Source organism: Phaethon aethereus (genome assembly GCF_964289735.1).
Source record: "Phaethon aethereus genome assembly, chromosome: 29".
Taxonomy (NCBI): domain Eukaryota; kingdom Metazoa; phylum Chordata; class Aves; order Phaethontiformes; family Phaethontidae; genus Phaethon; species Phaethon aethereus.
Window position 1 is genome coordinate 2187998 of NC_138605.1, and position 18481 is coordinate 2206478.

Below are 18481 nucleotides of genomic sequence, written 5' to 3' on the forward strand. Positions count from 1 at the left end.
GGCTGCCGGGGGGCTCGGCTCCGGTTTGGGGTGACCTACCACATGGGTGAACGACCCCTCGGGCACCCACGCCAGCCCAGGCTGGGTGCTCCCAGCCAGACCTGCCAGGCTGGGAAGAGCCAGCCCTGGAATTCATGAGCTTAACTAATCACAGCTTTTTTCCTTCGTTATCTTGCCCCGATCGACCCAGAGGAAACCTGGAAACGTTCAATACCAGCGACGGGAGAAAAGAGGCTGGTGGCTTGGGGCACGTCCCTCTGGAAGAGCTTCCGCGGCCGAGCTCACGCCGCCGCACCCGCAGCTTTCTCCCGGAGGAACCCGGCACAAACGCTCCTTCGACGCCGAGCTTTGGGCTTCCTCGGGGGCACGGAGCAGCCGTGGGCCGCGGCGCGTGGGGCCCGCTCTTGCGTGGCTTAAGTGCAGCTGGGACCCGCCGGGAGAAACGGGAGAGAGGTCGGGACTGAGCGGGGAAGGGAAACTGAGGCCGACGGAGGGAGAGACGGTGGCACCGGCAGAGCCATGGCACGGGGGTGGCGGGAGCCCAGCGCAGCCGAGGGGACGGAGCAGAGGGAAGGGGCCGCAGCGGTTGGCGCGGGGGGAAGGGGTGGCAGCACCCGCCTCAGCTCAGGGACCCCAGAAACGCTCAAGGGCCCCGAGGCTGGAGAAGCAGCAGGTCCTTCCCACCACCCCACAGCCCACCCTGGGGGGAGACCCAGAGGATGCAGGGATGGCACCTGCAACTGCCAAGCTCTGGAGAAGACACAGAGGGGTTTTCTGCTGCTTTTTAACCCCTTCCTGACCGAGCTGTGCCATGGCACAGCGTCTCGCCTGTCCAGCAAGAGGCTGCCCATCCCAGGAGCACCTTGCAGGGCGAGCGTGGGGACCCAAGCCCCAGCAGCAAGCAGGCAGCCATCGGGGGGCATGGGCAGTGCTGCAGCGTGGCCACGATGACTCCTCTGCGCGTCACGCGGCCGTAAGTGAGCTCACACCCTCCCCACTCTGTGCCACTGGCCGGCGCTGCTGGACGCCAGCTCTGGGCAGTCTGAGACACAGAAATGTTTTATTCTTCTGAGGTCCTTTTTTTTTTTTCTTTCTCCTTCTTTGTTACTACGTGGGGTTTTTTTGTTTGTTTGGTTTTTTTTACAAAATCTCCTCCCTGTGCCTGCAGACAGACCTGGTGGCCCCCCGAGCTCAGCCAAATCTGTGTCCCATCCATCCCCTCCACCCCAGCCCAGCTGGTCCCAAACCCCACTGCAACCCAGCACCGTGATGCCCGAGCGGGGACCTGGCCTTGTGGGTCAAGCCATGGGACACCAGGAAGACGTGGGGAAGGCTCTTGGGGTGAGGAGCCACATGATGCTCTGTTGCAGTATGAGATGGGAAGAAGGCAAATCTAGATGCACGCCCCATTTTGGGGGGCCTGACCCTGCCTCTGTCACCGCAAGGTAGCCTGGACGGAGACAGGCGCCGTGTTGCTGGGGCTTTGGGCACCCCTGGGGAGCTGAGCACCGAGCAGAGGGTGACCGGACTTGATTTGATCTTGGCTCGAGGAGCCCATCGGGGTGCTGGGGGGTGGCTGGGGGTGCAGCTGCAGGGTGGGCGAGTGGAAGAGGGGTGGGCTGCCCCTGCTTGAGGGATTACAGGGGTCTACACTGCTACAGCTCCTCAGGCCAGTGGATGGCTGAAAAGGGCTCGGGGCACCTTGGTATCGTCCACACGAAGAGGTGTTTGTTCTCAAAATTCCCATGGAAAGAAGAGTACGTAAGGTTCACATTAGCACACGTCAATTGTATATAGTGCAAATCAGAGCCCCGGCACCAGAGGGTTCACACTCTGGTTAGTGGTTAGGATGCCCCATGGGTGCAATCCTGGGCACTGCAGACACTCCAGCCCTTGCTCTTCCCCAACTGCAAGGCGATCGGCGCATCATGCCCAGCTGTCCAAACCCTCCTCGTGCAGAACGAGGTCATACCCCATCTCACTGTCGCGCTCACTCCCTCGTGCCCTACCAGAGGAAGGGGAGCCAGGAAGCCTTCGCTAGAAGACACAGAGAGCCTCTCCCTCCCGAGCAAAACAGGGCTGCTTCTCAGAGGCTCTGGGTGCAGTCCCAAAGGTGGCTCTAGCCACCCGCAGCACGGCCACAACATCCATCCCAACACCCACCCCCTTCCCCAAGGGTGAGGAAGATCCCAGGAGAAGGGCAGGTCTGCATCTGGTTGCCACTGCAGCCAGAGAGGCGGAGGCCTCTCATGCACGTCCCCAGAGGGGTTTCAGGTCCCAAAGTTTGGGGACTGATTGCAGGCACGGTCTAGGTTTGCAAGGCCACGCCATGCAGAGGGAGTTTATGGTTTTCCATTGGTCCCGAGCAGGAGGATGCCTTCCAGGTGGCTGCAGCAGCATCCTTTCTGGAAGAGCTGCAGAGGCAGCAGCCAAAGGTCCAGGCCATTTTCAGGACCGTGACTCGGGGAGCGAGGATGACGTGGCAAACGGGAAGCCAGGAGTGAAGAGTGAGCGCTGGGCTCAGAAGAGTCCAGCCACATCCTGGAAGCAGGGGAGCAGAGAACGTCACCACTCATCACTGGTTCATGGGCTCCTCTTCCTCCATCGGCTCGTCTTGTGGCCTGAAATGGAGAAATACGACACATGAGACAAGGAGATCTGCGTGACACAACGCATCCCTCTCAGCATCAAGGGGCCTTCTGGCAAGTCCAGCTTCTGCAACTACAGAACAAGCCTCCCAGTGCTTCCTGCTCCACCAAGACCTACATAGACTCTGGCTGAGTGCTGGTGAGGATGAGAAAAGGTGGTGGGCAGGTGGGGACCCTGCTGAAAGGGGGTGATGAACCCCCCCACCTCCAGCCTCCAAGGAAGGAAAGAGGATTTCGTCTTGGTTTCGTCTTGTTTGGGAAGAGTCCAGCACCGAAACCCCCAGAAGCCAATCCAGGTCCTGACCATGTGGATGCAGGACCTCACCCCACCACCCACCGATGCTGAACGCTGGGGCCAAATCTGCCGCCATGTGAGGGCTGCAGGATCAGAGCTCTCAGTGGGGAGGACGGTTGCAATTTCTCTCTCACAGACCTGCTTAACGCCAGCACTGTCCTGACCTCCCAGCAGCTCATCTGGCTGTGGGACATGGCCTTTCTCTGTGGCCACTCCCGTGGCACCAAGGCTTGGAGCCGGGCACACAGGGAGCGAGGGGCACCCACATCTCCCAGGATCAATTAAGAGCATCACCTCTTCTCCACCATCACGGCCACTGAGAGGGAGGCCAAGGCTGTGACCGTCTCCACCTCTTCTGCCTCGTGGTGCTGTGCCTCCAGGAAGGAGCAGCCCAGCTTGGAGGCAAAGCGCTGCACGGCCACCCAGTATTTACCTGCAGGAGAAGCAAAAATCAGGAGGTGCTGGGATAGGAGTGCCCCAGGTCTCTGCGCTTCCCTTGCAGTGAATGCACACATGGGGCATCACCCTCCCATGAGGAGGATGATGATGGAGGGCTCTTTTAAGCCAAGTGTCCCCTTGGAGGTCATGGGGATTACTGGAGAGGGGAGGAAATGCTAACACTTGGCCCTTCCACATTAACCAGCTGAGCCCCCGGCCCCGGGACACTCACTCTGGACCTGGATCACTGTTTCCAAGGAGCGCACAGCGTTGGGGTTTGGTTTCTGCCTCATGCTTTCTTCTGGGAGAGGGTCCAGCTGCCAAAGGAAGACAGAGGCGGTCAACAGGAGGGAGCTGTGACCAGGGCTCAGCTCGCAGCACCAGTAGAGCCCCACAGCCACGACCCGCTGACCCCCAGCTCTCACCTCGTTGCCCAGCAAGGCTGACACGCAGGCCTCGGATGCATCGCAGATGGCTGTAAGGTCATGGCCACCTTCTAGCGCGAGGACGATGGCTCCGCCAGCCAGGCTCATCAGCTGCTTCGTCATGTAGCCAAAGCCTGGAGGAGAAGCCCGAGGGGCGGTTGTCAGCCTTCCCTGCATGAAATGCTGGGGCCCTGGCCCTCGATGCTGGGCCAGTACAAGCCCAAAGTTCTTCCCCAGCCCCCTGCGAAGCTGCCACCCCTATGCCGTGGTCCCGGCCTGGGTGGGCAGTGAGAACAACCCGCCCCGCGCCAGCAGCACTGCCTTCACCTCCTTACATTTAGCAGAGACTTTGTAGCCACCCAGGGGTGGTGGGTGGCCATCAGCTGCATCGAAGCCGGCCGACACCAGCACCACATCTGGGGAGAACTCGTGCGCAATTGGCATCACCACCGTCCTGCGTGGGTAAAAAACAAGTAAGAATTGTTAAGTGCTGGCTCAGCCCGACGCTGCGGGAAAGAGGAGATGAGCAGAAACACAAGGAGCAGTACCTGAAAGCAGCCAGATACTCAGGGTCACCCATGGGGGGGTCGAGCCCTCCAGCCCAGGCTACGTTGACATTAAATCCCTCACCAGGGCCAGCACCAACCTGTGAGAGAGCAAGGACAGCAGTGAAGGCTGGGCTGTGGCCTGCAGGGCTGTGGGGGCAGTGCCCTGAGCGGGCTCCACCACTGCCGGGCTCCACCACTGCCAGGCTCTGGGGAGGCAGGGCTGGGTGTCCCGGACCCCCCGCCCTGTGCCACAGGAGCCAGCTGGGTTTGCAAAGCTTTCTGAAGGGCAGCAGAAGCCGTGGCGTTTTCCTGACATTTCCCAGAGCCATGCAGCCATCAGTCACCGTCCCCATGCCGCCGGCTGCAGGCTGGGAGGAAGCCTCGGCTCTGCGGCCCGCTGGGTGAAGCAGGCAGGATCGGGCGCAAATGGGAAACGAGCCTGCAAGGCGCTGACACAAAACTACCCTCTGCTCCAGCAGTGCCGGGTTCTCCTGGCTGTCACCTTCGCCACCAGAGCTGCCGTCCCCGGGCAGCGCTGCACGGACTTCGCAGCCCGTCAGTGCTTTTTACCTCGTCGGCAGCCCCGCTACCGGGGAAGAAGTTGCCATCGTCGTGACGATGCAAAGAGATGTAGAGAACATCAGGGTCTCTGTAGAAGATCTGCTGAGTCCCATTGCCGTGGTGAACATCCTACAGGGAGAGAGATTGAGAAAGTGTGGGTTGTTGGGGTTTTTTTCCAGCCTTGAGGGTGGTCTAATAGCCTAACAGACCTAAAGGCAGATGGATCTCTACCCTGCTCCAGGGCTGGCTCCCCCATCCCCGGGATCTGCTCCTGCTCCCCCATCCTGACACATTCCTGCAGCCAGTCCCTGAAGGAGGAGGTTTCGCTGCTCTCCGGTCTAGCTCCAAACCAGAGCCAGCAGGAGGTGCAGACACTCACTCTCGGGGACATCCTGGGGAGGAGCGGGGACACGCTGGGGGACACAGGGGACTTACCCAGTCCACAATGAGGATCTTGCCGAGTTTCCCTTTCTGCTGCAGCTGCCTGGCGGCAATGGCCACCGAGTTAAAGAAGCAGAATCCCCTGCAAAGAGAGAGTCGGAGCCAGTTAATGCCCTGGGGCCCTTCCTGAGCACCCTTCCCTCCTGCCCCATGTCCTCCACAAAGGGTGGGCTCTCCTTCCCCTCTCCCCCCAGCCTGGATACGGGTGGCACCCAGGGGAGGCTAGTCTGGAGCCATCAGTGATTTTGAGCCAGAGAGCTGGTTTTTGGGGTTTCCCACATGCCAGCCCAAAGCCCTGCAATTTGGGAAGGGGCCCTTACATGGCAGTGGAAGGATCTGCGTGATGTCCGGGTGGCCGCACCACAGCAAAGCCATTCTGGGGACAAAAGAAAGGCAAGGTGATCAGAGCTGCTGCCCCCAGCCTCCACACCCCAGATGGCCGGTCCTGCCGCACGGGGACAGCCAGGGACAGAGCCCGCAGCAGCGCAGGGCTGGGAGCACCCGGTGCCAGCTGGTGAGAACCCCAAGCCCCACTCTTGCCCAGCCACAGAGCGATGCACAGCTCTGGGACCTCCACGTGAGGCCACCCTACCTTCAGCTCCCTCGTGGCCACCTTGAAGGCCAGCTCGGTGACGCTGCCCGCAGCCCAGCGGGCAGCGTTGGAGGAATGCAGCTCGTTCCAGATGGTATCGCTGTCCACCTGGAAGCAAGGGGATCAGTCAGATGAGGACAAGGCACCGGGGGAAGAGACCTCGGTCACGGGACACACGCTCTCTGCCAGCACCCTGCTCGGGGCCAGGGGTTGAAGTCCTGTGCAGGCTGAAGGGCCGGGCACTGTGGAGCCGGACCACTTCACACGCAATGGGGCAAGCTCCCCAGCGGCTCCCGCGTCTGCTGTCAGCCCCAGCCCCCAGCCGAGCTCCACACGGACCATCTCACCCTGCACCCGGGGGCTGGAAGGAGTGACTGAGAAAACGCTTGTTACCTTCTTTATCTTATTTTATTGTTTAACCAAACATCTTGGTTTGATCAGGATCACGTCAAGGGCCGAGCCAGAGCCGGAAAACTCAAGTCTCTTCTGATCAACTCCATGTGTGCAACTCAAAGGCTCCCCTCTGCCCACAGAGAGGGGCAGCTCCAGCCCCCCCGCCTTCGGGGCACGGGCGAGAGGAGGGCAGGGAGGGGGAGGCAGAGCGGGGAAAGTGGATGCAAACGGGGCTGAGAAGAGCTGGTGCCCAGCAGCGGGGGCAAGGAGAGGAGAAGAACCAGAAGAGGCAGCAAGAAGGCATGGAGTGAGACCCCTCCTGAAAGAGAGAGAGAAGGACAGAGACGGGGGGAGAGAGGAAGAGAGGAGAACGCAATGAATGGAGAGAAACCAGGGTGGCAAGCTGTGAAAGGAGAGGCCACAGAAGTGTCTGGAGAGGAGTGGCAAGCTGCTGTCCCCATGACACTGTTCCCCTCCCTCAGTGAGGGCCATGGCTTACAGCTTCCCTCAGCCGTCCCACCAGCTCACTCCCCTCTAACACCCCAGGCTCTTAAAAATGGCTGTGAGGGGCTTTTGGTTCCTGTCCCCTTAGAGAGTAAGAAGGCATAAAGGATCCCCTTTCAAGGGTGGGATGCTTAGGACCATCCTGAGGACAGGGAGAAGCTCTGATACAACATCTTGCCCACAGATGGAATGCTAACACCTGAGGCTACCCAACCTTGGCAGCCCAAAGGCTTCAGGAGCTCCCTCTCCACTCAAGCCCATGAGGAGCCCCTCGCCGGGGACAGAAGAAAGGAACAACCCCATCCAAAACAGGCCAGAGCAGAGATCAAGCACTTACCCCAACGCCTCCGCAGGGCAGCATGACAAACATCCGCTGCGACAGGATCCCTGCAGAGAGACGGGACAGAGAGGACTTCAGAGCTGAGAAACTGGAGAATGGTGGGGGACAGGGCACATGGCACAGGGGTACTGAGGAGGGAGGTTTAGCCTGGCTGCTGGGCCAGAATTAGGACAAGCCTCCAGGGGAGCTGTTTGGTGTGGTCCCCAATGGCTGAGGGTGCTCCAAGACCTGGTGTGGGTAGGGACGGGCAGAAGGCGAGGGCACGGCTGCCCGAGGGCACGGTGAGGATGTGGCCTCACCTGCCAGCTTCCCGTTGTCCAGTTTCAGGCGGTTGAGAGGGTTGGTGCCGTAGAGGAAGACGTGGCGCTCGGTATGGACACACTGCAGCTCTTCCAGGGTGGCCTTGCGTCCCCGCAGACACTGTGGCAGACAGGGGCTGTGACCACGCTGCTCCAGGTGGGAGACATGGGCTCTCCCACCCATGCACACCAGCCTCCGAGGGTGGAGGTGGCAGGTCCTGCTGTCCGAATACAGCCACACCTCGTGTCACCACAGCTGGGGAGGCAGCTGCAAGGCTGAGCACCGTGCTTTCTGCATTGGATTTGAACTTGGGCACCCCCCTCATTTGCAGGCAAGGATCAGGCAGGAGATGCCAGCACCACCTTCATACAGCTGCAGAGTCCTGTGTGGGCCAGTCAGCCCAGCTAGACCAGGCAAGGTTTCTGACAGACTGGAACTGACACTGGTGTTCCCAGAGTTGGCAAAACACCCTGCTTCAGCAGGGATCACGCCTCTCCCTACGCCCATCTTCCAGCACAGCAGATCCCTGCTGCCATCCGAAGCTGGAGATGGTCAGACCAGCGTGCTCCAACTTGGCACTGCCAGCAATGCATAAGTTCAAGCCCTCTGGATAATGGTGGTAAACGGGCCGAGAAGATCTGGGAGCAAAAGGGATGGAGGTGGGAGCAGGATACCCTATCACACCATTAGCACGAGGTCTGCTCGTACCAGCATCCCCCTCCTGGACAGACGTCCGGCTCCCACCCTGCCGCTTGCGCTCACCTCACACTGGCTGCGCAGCCCTCTCTCCTGCAGGCGGGACCAGATGCTCTGGATCCTGCCCGCGTGCTCTGGGTGGTTGCTGTTGTCGCCGCAAGAGCACTGGTGTTTGAGCATCACCGAGTCATAAACCAGCCCTGCAACACACAAGGAGAGCCGCTGTCCCGAGACTGGACTGGACACCCAGGCCTTGATGGTGCTGACCCTAATTCAGCTCTTTTTCAGGGCTGGCCGAGACCCTAAGCGTCCGTAACTATTTGGTTTGACTGAAACGCCTCCCTGAAACCACAGGAGTCTCTGTCCCAACATGCTTGAAGCAAATCCTGCCTTGGATATGTAAGAAAGCTGAACCTTGTCAGCATCACTGGACCAGGAGGGCAGTCAAGGGGCCAGATGGGCAAGTCCTGCTTGGAAAAGCCACCTTATCTAAGGAGAAGGGCCCCTCATGGCTTGCTCTGCTCTTTTTGCAGTCAGCCAGAGCACTCCCAAGCTTTTATGAGTCCGGGACTGACAGGGACTGAAGCTAAGGTGCCCCTGGGCATCCCCACCTCCCTTCCAGCTCTTGCCCCCAGCCCCTGCCGCTGTGACAGCCCCGCACAGGGGCTGGGCCGTACCTGTAGTGAAGTGCGGCTTGGCTGGCTGCTCCTGCACAGGCAGGGAGAGCGTCTTGGAGGCCGTGTCCTGGGCAGGAAGGGAGACGGTCGCGGTGGCAGGAGATGACTGAGCCCTGGAGAGGGGCCTGTGACCCGCATGGATGGTGGGGACCATGGGGGAGTCGGCCAAGGGCTGCCGCTTGAGGAGCTGCTGCTGCATGCGCTGGTAGGAATCCCAGAGATAGGCCTGGTGGAAAGAGGTGGCGGTGAGCAAGGCACCAGGGTGGTGAGAGCAACATCACCCGGCCCAGGGAAGGGAGCCCTATGCTGTGCACCCTTCCAGGCTCTGGATACAACAGCCCCCTCCAGGCTGGGGGGCTTGGGGCCGGTTTGCAGGAGCTGGGACACATCACACAGCATCTGCTGCTCTCTGCTGGCTCAGCCCTGCAGTGCTGGGCAGCCCTGCTGCAAGGCGCAGCCATTTGGGGACGATACCCAGCAATCTGGGGACGATACCCAGCCTTGCTGACACCAGGGGTGGCTGCAGCTCTTGCCCCTGTCCTAGCGAACTGCCCCGGGCTCAAGGAAAGTACAGCCATGGTGCCTGCGTCCTTACCCACGCAGCACCCCTTTACCGAGGTGGCTCTCAGGGCCTGATCTGCATCTTCCCAGGCTCAGGATGCTATCAGCCTTGCTGGGTTTGCACAAAGCCTCAAACAGGAGACACCAAGGGATGAATTAAAAATTGCTCCAAATCGCAGGGCAGGGATCTCTGCATGCTGCCTGTACAGGACTAATGCTCAAAGCAATTAAGCCACGACTGGAGACAGGGACAAGGCTGGGAACTCCACCCTTTACAGCTCACTCCTGCATCTGTATGATGGCTTCAAATGACTTTAAGTGTTCCATGCAGCTTGAGACAGCCAGAGAAGCCATTTTTCCTTCTCCTCATGGGCTCCTTGTGCCCAGAAGGGAGAGGGCTGCTTCATGCTGGCAGCCTGCACTCCTCCCCAGGGCTCTCCCATCCCTGCCAGCCCTTGGGTACCTGCTGTAGGACAAGCTCCTCTTGAGGCTGCATCATCTTCTGCGTCCTCTCGGGTTCCTTCACGCTGCTCCCCGTCCGCGTGGGCTCCACGCATGCCCTCGATGGGTCGCTGCTCTCAGCCCCGGCCTCTGGAAGTGACCCCTCGGCCTCCATGTCCTCCGAGGAGGGGATCTGCCGCAGACGGGGCTTCTCGCTGGATTTAGCCATGCGCTGTGGCCAGAGGGGTCACAAATGAGCACAGAGAGGTGGCAGGGGCCAGGCCAGACCGAGAAGGTCATGGGGGGGGTGGCAGGGCATCTCAGGACAGGAGCACAATGGAAGTGGGAGCCAAGGAAGCTGAGTAGGTGCCCTCAGCTAGCTGCTACGTGTCTGGGCAAGGCAGCATCTCATATGCCTGGGCTTGGGTCTGGACATCTGGTACTCAGAGCCCAGCCAGTAGGAATGCCATCTTGCACCCTTCTAGCATCTGTCTCCCCTTGCCTCCTGTGCTGGGCCTCCATGACTTACCTTGCCCAGATGCGTCTGCTGCTTGAGTCTCTCCAGGAACTGGGTGTGATGCTGCTGGTACACCAGTTGCTGCTGGATGGCCTTGGGGTTCTGGGGCAGGGGCTCCGAGCGGGTCCTGCCCAGTGGTTTATGGTGGCCTGGGAGCGACAGGCGCTCTGCAGAGATGAGTGAGGAGGCGAAGGAGAAGGGGACCGTTCCCAGACCTGGCACTGCAGGGGAGACAAAGGAGAGGTGAGGGGTGGCATTGTCCCCTGGGCAGACATGACACACTGCAGAGCTGGGCATGGCAAGCAGCAGCACTGTCTGTACCCATGCAGACTATCCCCATTCAGCCCTAAAAATGACACTGATCCAGCCCTGGAGCCCAGTATCTGGTAGGCTAGGATGGATGGGCTGTGTCTTTGTGGCTCCCCTCCTTCTGTCCTCATCGCTTTGGCATCACACAGCCCACAGGGGTCTGGAGACAGGATCTGGCTGACCTCAATCATCTCAGTTCCCCCTCAGCTTCATTCTCAATGGGAGAAGCTTCCTTCACTGCAGGTATCACAGGGCAGGGAGAGAGGGAGCCAGGAACCAGCACAAAGGAGCCAGTTCTCCTGCTACAATTAGAGCAGATTACCTGGAGGGGCTGGGGAGAATAAGGCACAGCCAAGAGGTCTGAGCTGCCCTGCTCAACGCAGGGTCTGTAGTGAAGCCTTCTGGCACAAGAGCCTAGGAAGAGGCAGGAAAGACCCCTTGGAGGGGGGCCTTCTGGGCTGCAGGAAAGGTGAATGGCTCCACACCAGCCCAGCTCAGGCAGGGCAAGGGGCAGCTGCAGGGAAGAGCCAAAGTTACGGCTTGCTCTGCACTGTCGAGGCTGTGGTGCATGCAGAACTCTGGTTTCATCCATGTCAAGGACATGCTTGCTGGCTAGCCAGAACCACGGTCAACATCTTCCATTCCCTCGGCCCCAGCTCACAGGAGAGTAATGGACAAATCAAGGCCACTGACTGGGCTTTCCCAGCAGCCAAAAGCCTGCCTGCCCCAAGCAAAGCTCCACGCTGAGCCCTGCCAGCGCTGACACAGCCTCAGTGCCTGTCACCGAGCTTGACGCTTACCCGCCACCAGTGGAGTGTGGGTGACTGAGGGCTCGAGGATGATGACGGGCTGGAGCCGAGGGGATAAGGGGCTCCCAGCCTCATGCTGCTCCAAGCCAGCTGGTATGAACATGGGCGAGTGTGTGCCCGCGAGGACAGGTCCGTTCAGCACAGGCACTCGGTGGGCCACGCTGGAGAGGGGGCGGCGATCTGCCTCTCCCTGCAGAGAGGAGGACGACCAGGTTAGCAACCTGCCATGACAGAGCATGGGGGGGCACGGCATACCTTCATTGTGCCCACAGGCAGTGCCTGCGAATATTCAGAGCCAGCACACGCCTGGCATTAGCCCAGAAATCACAGGCCCAAAGGAAAGGGCTTCCCCTGCATTGCGGGGACCCTCTGCCCAGTTCTGGGGTTACCTAAAACCTGGCTACCTACCCTGGAGCTAGTGGTAGCCGGCAATCCCAGCGTGATGGCCGGAAGGGAGGCTGCACTCTGGAGGGCAAACTGGGCCAGTGAGCTCTCCTGCATCATCAGGCGCTGGGCCAGGGGTGTCTGCACCAAACACAATTCATTAGTCTCCTGCTCCGGCAGCGGTAGAGCTCAACATGGGACAAGCAGCTCGGGCGCAGGCCAGGCAGCAGAAGAGGCTGACTGAGCCCCAGCTGCCTGGAAAAACGTCTGGGGCCAGGGCAAGGGGCACCAGGGACCCATGGGGATAGCACATACACTAGGAGACAAGGAATGCACACCACAAAGCAGGGCAGTGTGTTGGGAGCTGCGCTGGGCTGGGCAGAGGATCCCACTGTGCAGGGAGAGCAGCGCTAAGGGCAGTTCCTGGGCAGCAGGGTTCAGGGCTGGGTCTCCGGGGGGGGATTCTACCTTCTCCTGAGCCTAGGACAGGAGTGGGAGATCAGGGCACCCAATGCTGGGGTCAGGAAGCCCCAACCCACAAGACCTCTGGCTGCGAGGCCATCGGAGCTCACCTCGTGGGCCATGCCGGAGGCAGCGGGGAGGGCTCCGTGCTCGGCAGGGAGGCTGTCATTGGGAGAGCTGCAGCCGGACACGGGAGTGCTGCTACTACTCGGGGAGGAGTCTGCGCAGGGAAAAGAAATGGGGGTGATGGGCGCAAGCACCCGGAGAAGGGCTGCACAGCCCCTGCCCCAGCCCTTCATAGCCCTCCCTCCCTCTAACAGTCGTCCACCGCCCTCCTAGGGCCAAATCTCCCTTCGGCCATGTGGTGCAGCGGAGATGAAGCCTCCCTGCCAGCATGGGAGGCACCACACCATGGCAAGGAAGCCTGACCAGCCACATTTGCTCAGGGCCTTGGACCCTTCCAGCCTTGTGGGTCTATCCTGGGCCTGAAAAGCAGCATGGTACAGCTAAAGCGACGTCCTTCCCTCATTCATCTATCCCTGCACCATCATGGCAGAGAGCTCCCTCCATGGGCTGTGCCCCAAGGAGGGCACTGGTAAGGCACCAAGCCCCAGAGACATGATTTTCCACTCTGATCCCCCAAGGATCCTGGGCAGACTGTAGGTGCTCCAGCCTGGCCCCAAGGTCTCTCCAAACCCCTGAGGTATCACCGTCCAGGTGAAGCCCTCACCGATGGCCTCGGGCGGCCGTCTCTTCAGCGAGGGGGGAGCACTCTCCTTCCGCATTAGGGGGTTCTTGCGTCGGTCAAGGCACTTCCTGGGCTTGCAACGCACCTTCAGGTTGGGCTCAGATGCTGCAAGCAGACAAGGCGGTTAGTGCTGGTCCCACTCCTGATGGGGCAAAGCTGGACTGGCTTCATGGGGCCAGGCCACCCTGCTTCGTGGCTCCAGCCATCCCCCGCGAGTGGGCTGTGAGGGTATCATGGCGGGAGGGAGGTGGCATTATCCCCAAGGCCTTACCTGTCTTCCGCAGTGGAAAATGCTCTGGGGGGTCAAGAGAAGTGCTGGGGACAGGGGGCAGGAAGGTGCTGAGCACAGGAGGGGAAGGGCCCTCGGCATCCAGAGGCTCCAGAGACCTACTGGGAGAAGCCACTTCATTAGAGACCCTTCCCAATTTGCAGCCATGTGCCACCCACGCTACACCCTCCAGCACAAGGATGGCCCATGGGGTGTGGCCTTTCCTGGGCACATGCTAGCTCTTCTGCCAGTGGCCAGAAAGGCTTGTCCTGTCCACTACCACAAGTGCCCACAGAAGGGATCCAGCTGCTGGTTTTGTCTTGTCTTGGGACAAAAGACAAGAAGCCTGACCGTACTTTTTGGGTCAGGAGTGGGACAAGCCATCAAAGTCCAACAAGGTCAGGGAAAACAATGTGGGAGCTTCATCCAGCTCCTGCAAACACTTAACATGGAACCAAGCCACCTCATCCCAACAGAAGTTAGCCAAATAATATCTCTAAAGACCCGGAATCAGAAGATAATGGCAAGATCTTGCCCAAGATAAACAGCCACCTCTTCTGGGTCCTGAGTAGATGTCCTGCTCAGGCCAGGCCAGAAGATGCTGTTGTTTTACCTGTATGGCATGGCTGAAGGGTTGGGGTTGCTCGTCCTCTCCAAAGCTGCCTGCTGCTTCTTCAGGATGACCTCAGCCAGCTTCTGCTTCACCACTGTGCTGGCCACAGCACCTGCAGAAAGACCAGCAGTGACCACACAGGGCTGAGAGCCAACATAGAGCACTTCAAAGGATCCTTGCAAACATGAATGTCACCCCACGGCTCCCCATGGCTGCACAAGTAATGCCTGGATGACTGGAGACTCCCTACAAGCACACAGATGCTGAAAAAACCCTGTGGAGATGCTTAGCGCAGTTCTCAGGTCAAGGTTGGCTCAGGGAGAGAAAGGCCAGCTGGAACAACCAGACATTCCCAGATGGTCAGGAAAGCATTCCTGTCCCACCCTCTGCTCTCCCATGTCATCTGAGGAGCTGATCTTTTTGCGTGCGCCTCGCTGAGCATTGGGAGCGAGGCTGGTGAGAGGCAGAGCATCACCAGAGGCGAGTCTCAGCTGCGGATCTGCCTGCTTCATCTGAGCCAGAGAGAGCAGGTATAAGCTGACACCCACAGAACAAAAAGGGCATGAAAGCACAACGTGGCTTCTACAGAAGCGACAAGACTCCCACGGGTACATGGGATTCTTCTGAAGCCTCTCCAGAGACACTGTGCCCTGGGGCTCTTTGAGCCTGTGTTACACGCTGATAATTCCCAGCCGATGGCATACAGCTCCGCTTGTCCTGCACCTCAGCTCCCCACGCAGCCACGCTCTGCTCCCAAATGGGGACAGCTTGTATGAGAGACAGCAAGAAAAAGAAAACACCTCCAAACAGTTCAGGGCATAGCTTTGAGGCTCCTGAATCTCTTGATGGAGCTGCACTCTTCCAGAAGAGCATGAGACTTACCACAACCCGCTGGCAAACAAACAACAGCAACCCACGTTCAACACCTGGCTCCACCACGGTGGTGAAACACCCCCACACAGGGGTCTGACTGCTGCAGGGTGCTGCAGTCGCCAGCCCCCAGCTGCCGTGAGCCCCCCCAGGTGGTTGCCCAGCGCAGACGAGGGCCCGTTCCCATGCTCCCACTGCTGCCAGGCCATATCCCCATCCGTCCGTTCCAGCAGGAGCACTCCGTGGTTACAACGGAGATGCTCCATGCTTCTGTGCCAGCATTCGGCACCTCCGAGCACCAGTTCATTAAATTTGCACAGTTAACTCCCAGACTGCATAAGGAGGCCGTGTGTCGGCTGTCATACTCAGCCGTGCCGAGCTGACCGCATTCATAGGAGCTGCGTTTGCTCAGGAATGGCACGGAAAGGGCAGACACTGTGTTTTCAGCACTGCAGTTAGCCCCATCAACCCTGCGAACCGTGGCAGAGCAGCCTGTGCTCTGCAGCCATGGGGGGGCTAAGGGACGGCACGGAGAAACACCAGCATCGCGACGGACCTCAGATTGGATGGGTGAGTGGGCAGTAGGCTCATGGACGCTGGGACCAGCACAGCGCAGCTGATGCACGCTGCAGCCGCATCTTTGGGTGGTGATGCAGGGATCTGCACATCTGAAAACTCAGAGCGAGCTCCCTGCGAGCTCCCTGCGGCGACTGGCACTAGGTGGCGCAGGGAGATCGCAGCCGGACGGGGTTTGCAAACATTTCTGCCCAGCGTGAGGGGACCCTCTCACCTCTCCCCACCCTCACGGGTGCTCCGGCCTGGGGCTGGCAAGTTCAAGAGGCAAATTCACACCCTGCCCAGTGCATCGGGCGGTCGCCAGCACCCTCCGCTCGGGTAGCACCGCTGCCGTGGCCATAGGGCACGACGCAACGTTAAGCATCGAGATCTGTTGCAACCACCTGGTTGGCATCGCTGGGAAGGACATGAAGGACAAACACCAGCCAGGTCAGGTAGTCCCCAAAAAAATCTCTTTCCAGCTGCTAAGTGCAACTCGCTGGCATCACTGCTTGCTCCTCAGAAGGACCAGACTTCCCCACAGACACTAAGCTGTTCTCGTGGCCCCAGGCAGGCACAGCACAGGCTCAGCTGGATGCACGGGACAGAGATGCCCAGTGACGTGGCTGCTATCACACGCCTTTAGACCAAGGGAAGGCAGAGCTCGGTCTGGATAAGGGCAGACCCGCCTGCTGAGCTCCCTTGTAAGAGCCACTCTGACCCCACTTCCTCTGTGAGCCGAGTCCCCTGGTTTTGGGGGCACGGCTCCTTGGGCAGAGATGCGGCGCCTGGTGCTGCGTGCAGAGGCTCTTACTTCGCTTGCTCTTGTCCTTATTGAGGATCTGCCGCAGCTCCTGCTCCTGCTGCCCAGGCTCTGCTTCGCGGTGCGGGGACTCCATGGTCACCTGCGAGAGGAGAGGGACATCAGCACCAGGAGACCCCAGCCTCACCCAACGCAGACCGGAGCCCTCTTACCCCTTCCCCAAGCCCAAGGCATGATGACACGGTGATGGAGCATGTCTGAAACAGTCTGTTATGTCATTTTTGGAAACCTGATGGGCAGCCCTGGCTGACAAGAATGTGTTGTTTCATCACAGCAAACCGGATGCATCTTTGTCTCCAGAGACGCTCTCCCCAGGGACATAGTAAATTCAAACCAGTCTGTTTCAATTTGCTGCCTTTCATGGCGTTTTGACATATCTGTAGCTTGGGCATGTTGTAATACAACAAAAAATAAAAAATGATGGTTGACTAAAAAGAGGAAAAAAGAAAAGAAACTATTATACTAATCTTAAAAGTTTGGATCTTGGCGTTTTCCAGAGCTGAGGTTTTCAGAGCTGATCCCGTCTCACAGGGAGGTCAGAAAAGCATCACGGCTGCACAAATGCCTCTAAGCACCCAACAGTCGTGGCAGCAGCAGCATCTCAAGCTCTCCTTGTGTGAACCAAGCTGATGCTCAGCCTCTCCCAGAAAGCCTCAGTATGGTTCCCCCGGGGCTTCCAGACAAGGTTACTGGGGCCAGTGAGCCCGTGCCAGCCACCGAGAGTGGACCCACATGGGACGCGAGAGACACGGATGAGGCTGGGCTCGCTTAGTCCAGAGGAGAGGGGGTACAACTGCACCTTCCCCCACCCAAAGCGGGTTGCAGAGCAGAAGGAGCCAGGCTCCGAGGAGGAGAAGCCCTGCGACTGGGACAGCCAGGGGGTGATGTCTGTGCTTGGAAATGGTCACGACTTGCCTGGACGTGGTCCTCTGCAACCTGCCCTACCTCTGAAGTTGGCCTGGCTCTCAGCGGGGGCCTGCAGAGGAACCACCCAACCTAAATTTTGCGTTAATTTTGTGACAATGCAGTCTGGCACCAGAGGCCGTGCAGGGCAGGGGTGCTATTCCGGGTGACACTAGAGAATTTCAGTGAAGACTTCCCAGAAAAGCAAATTAGCTTGTAAAGTGAGTAAGCTGTGCCTTTAGGGCAAAGAAACAGCGGTGGCCAAGCAGAGTGGCAGATCATAGACACCAGGCATCCTGTCCAGTCGCTCTGGCTCCTCGCTCAGCACACATGGTATGCGGCTGAAAACATTTCCCCGCTTCGCGCATCCCAGGAGGCCTCAGCCCTCCCGCTGGCCTTGGCAGGATGGAGATTTGGCCTGAAAGTAAGACACAACCCCCCCCCCCACCTGACTCCCTAACCAGCCTCCTTGCGTCAGAGAGGTCTCCGGGCTGACTAAAAAGCACTACAGACTCTCCAGCTCAGGGGAAAGAAGGAATTCACCTGGGAAGGTTATTTTGGGGTTGGGATTTCCAGCCTCTTAATCCCTGCCAGAGACGGGAGCTCGGACAAAGCCAGCCCTGACGCAGGGCACTGCTCGCAGACACACACGACACCATGAGCTACGTGCTTTGGGGGCAAAATTAATTCTTTAAAGTGCCCAGTCCTCACCCAGCCACTACCAAAAGTGTGTGTGGGTGTCCCCCCCCGCACCCCAGAGTGCCCATACCCTCACGTGCTGGTGGGCGAGCTGCTCCACTTGCTGCTGGTGCAGGCTGGCGAGGAAGAGCTGGTGCTGCAGCTGCTGCGTGTGCTTCAGGGCCAGCAAGGTGGTGTCAGAGCCGGGCTTGACGACGCGCTGCCCGATACGCAGGTCCATGGGGGCGGTCTGGGGCACCCGTGGGGAGGTGCACGGGTTCACAGCAGCTGTTGAGACACAAAGTGGGGCACAGCTCAAACCTTGTCCGGCTCAGACCAGCCCTCTAGGTAGGCAGGGAAAGCATCAGGATGGGGCCCGGGTATACCCCAGTGCACGGGTGGGCACTGTGAGGAACATGCCGTGCTATCGAGGAGGGCTTGTCACACACCGTCTGCAAAGGCCTCCTCCATCACCTGGGCAAGAAATCCTGTAAATCATACACCCCTGGAGAGTCTCCAAGGTGCTGCAGGCATCTCTCCCTGACACCACGGCTGAGAATTGCTTTGCAAACATAAGACACTCCCGCCCCGCCTGAATGCACAGCCTCCCCGGCTGGCGACTCCCCATCACGGCCTCAAGTTGTGCCAGGGAGGTTTAGATTGGATATTAGGAAAAATTTCT

At 59.5% G+C, this 18481-nt stretch overlaps 1 protein-coding gene across 1 annotated transcript; it reads right to left on the minus strand.

The window, feature by feature from the left end:
- Positions 1 to 2575: 2575 nt before the first annotated feature.
- On the minus strand, positions 2576 to 18040 carry HDAC7 (histone deacetylase 7; the record flags this gene model as incomplete). The annotated part of the gene is made up of 23 exons (XM_082011910.1): positions 2576 to 2621; positions 3238 to 3376; positions 3614 to 3698; positions 3807 to 3940; positions 4142 to 4260; positions 4355 to 4452; positions 4925 to 5044; positions 5351 to 5438; positions 5677 to 5732; positions 5949 to 6056; positions 7183 to 7232; positions 7485 to 7605; positions 8248 to 8381; positions 8859 to 9084; positions 9883 to 10092; positions 10390 to 10598; positions 11487 to 11685; positions 12452 to 12561; positions 13072 to 13194; positions 13361 to 13476; positions 13971 to 14082; positions 16210 to 16300; positions 17891 to 18040. The coding sequence occupies 23 exons, from the start codon at positions 18038 to 18040 to the stop codon at positions 2576 to 2578; spliced, it is 2844 nt and encodes a 947-aa protein (XP_081868036.1).
- Between the last annotated feature and the right edge of the window lie 441 nt (positions 18041 to 18481).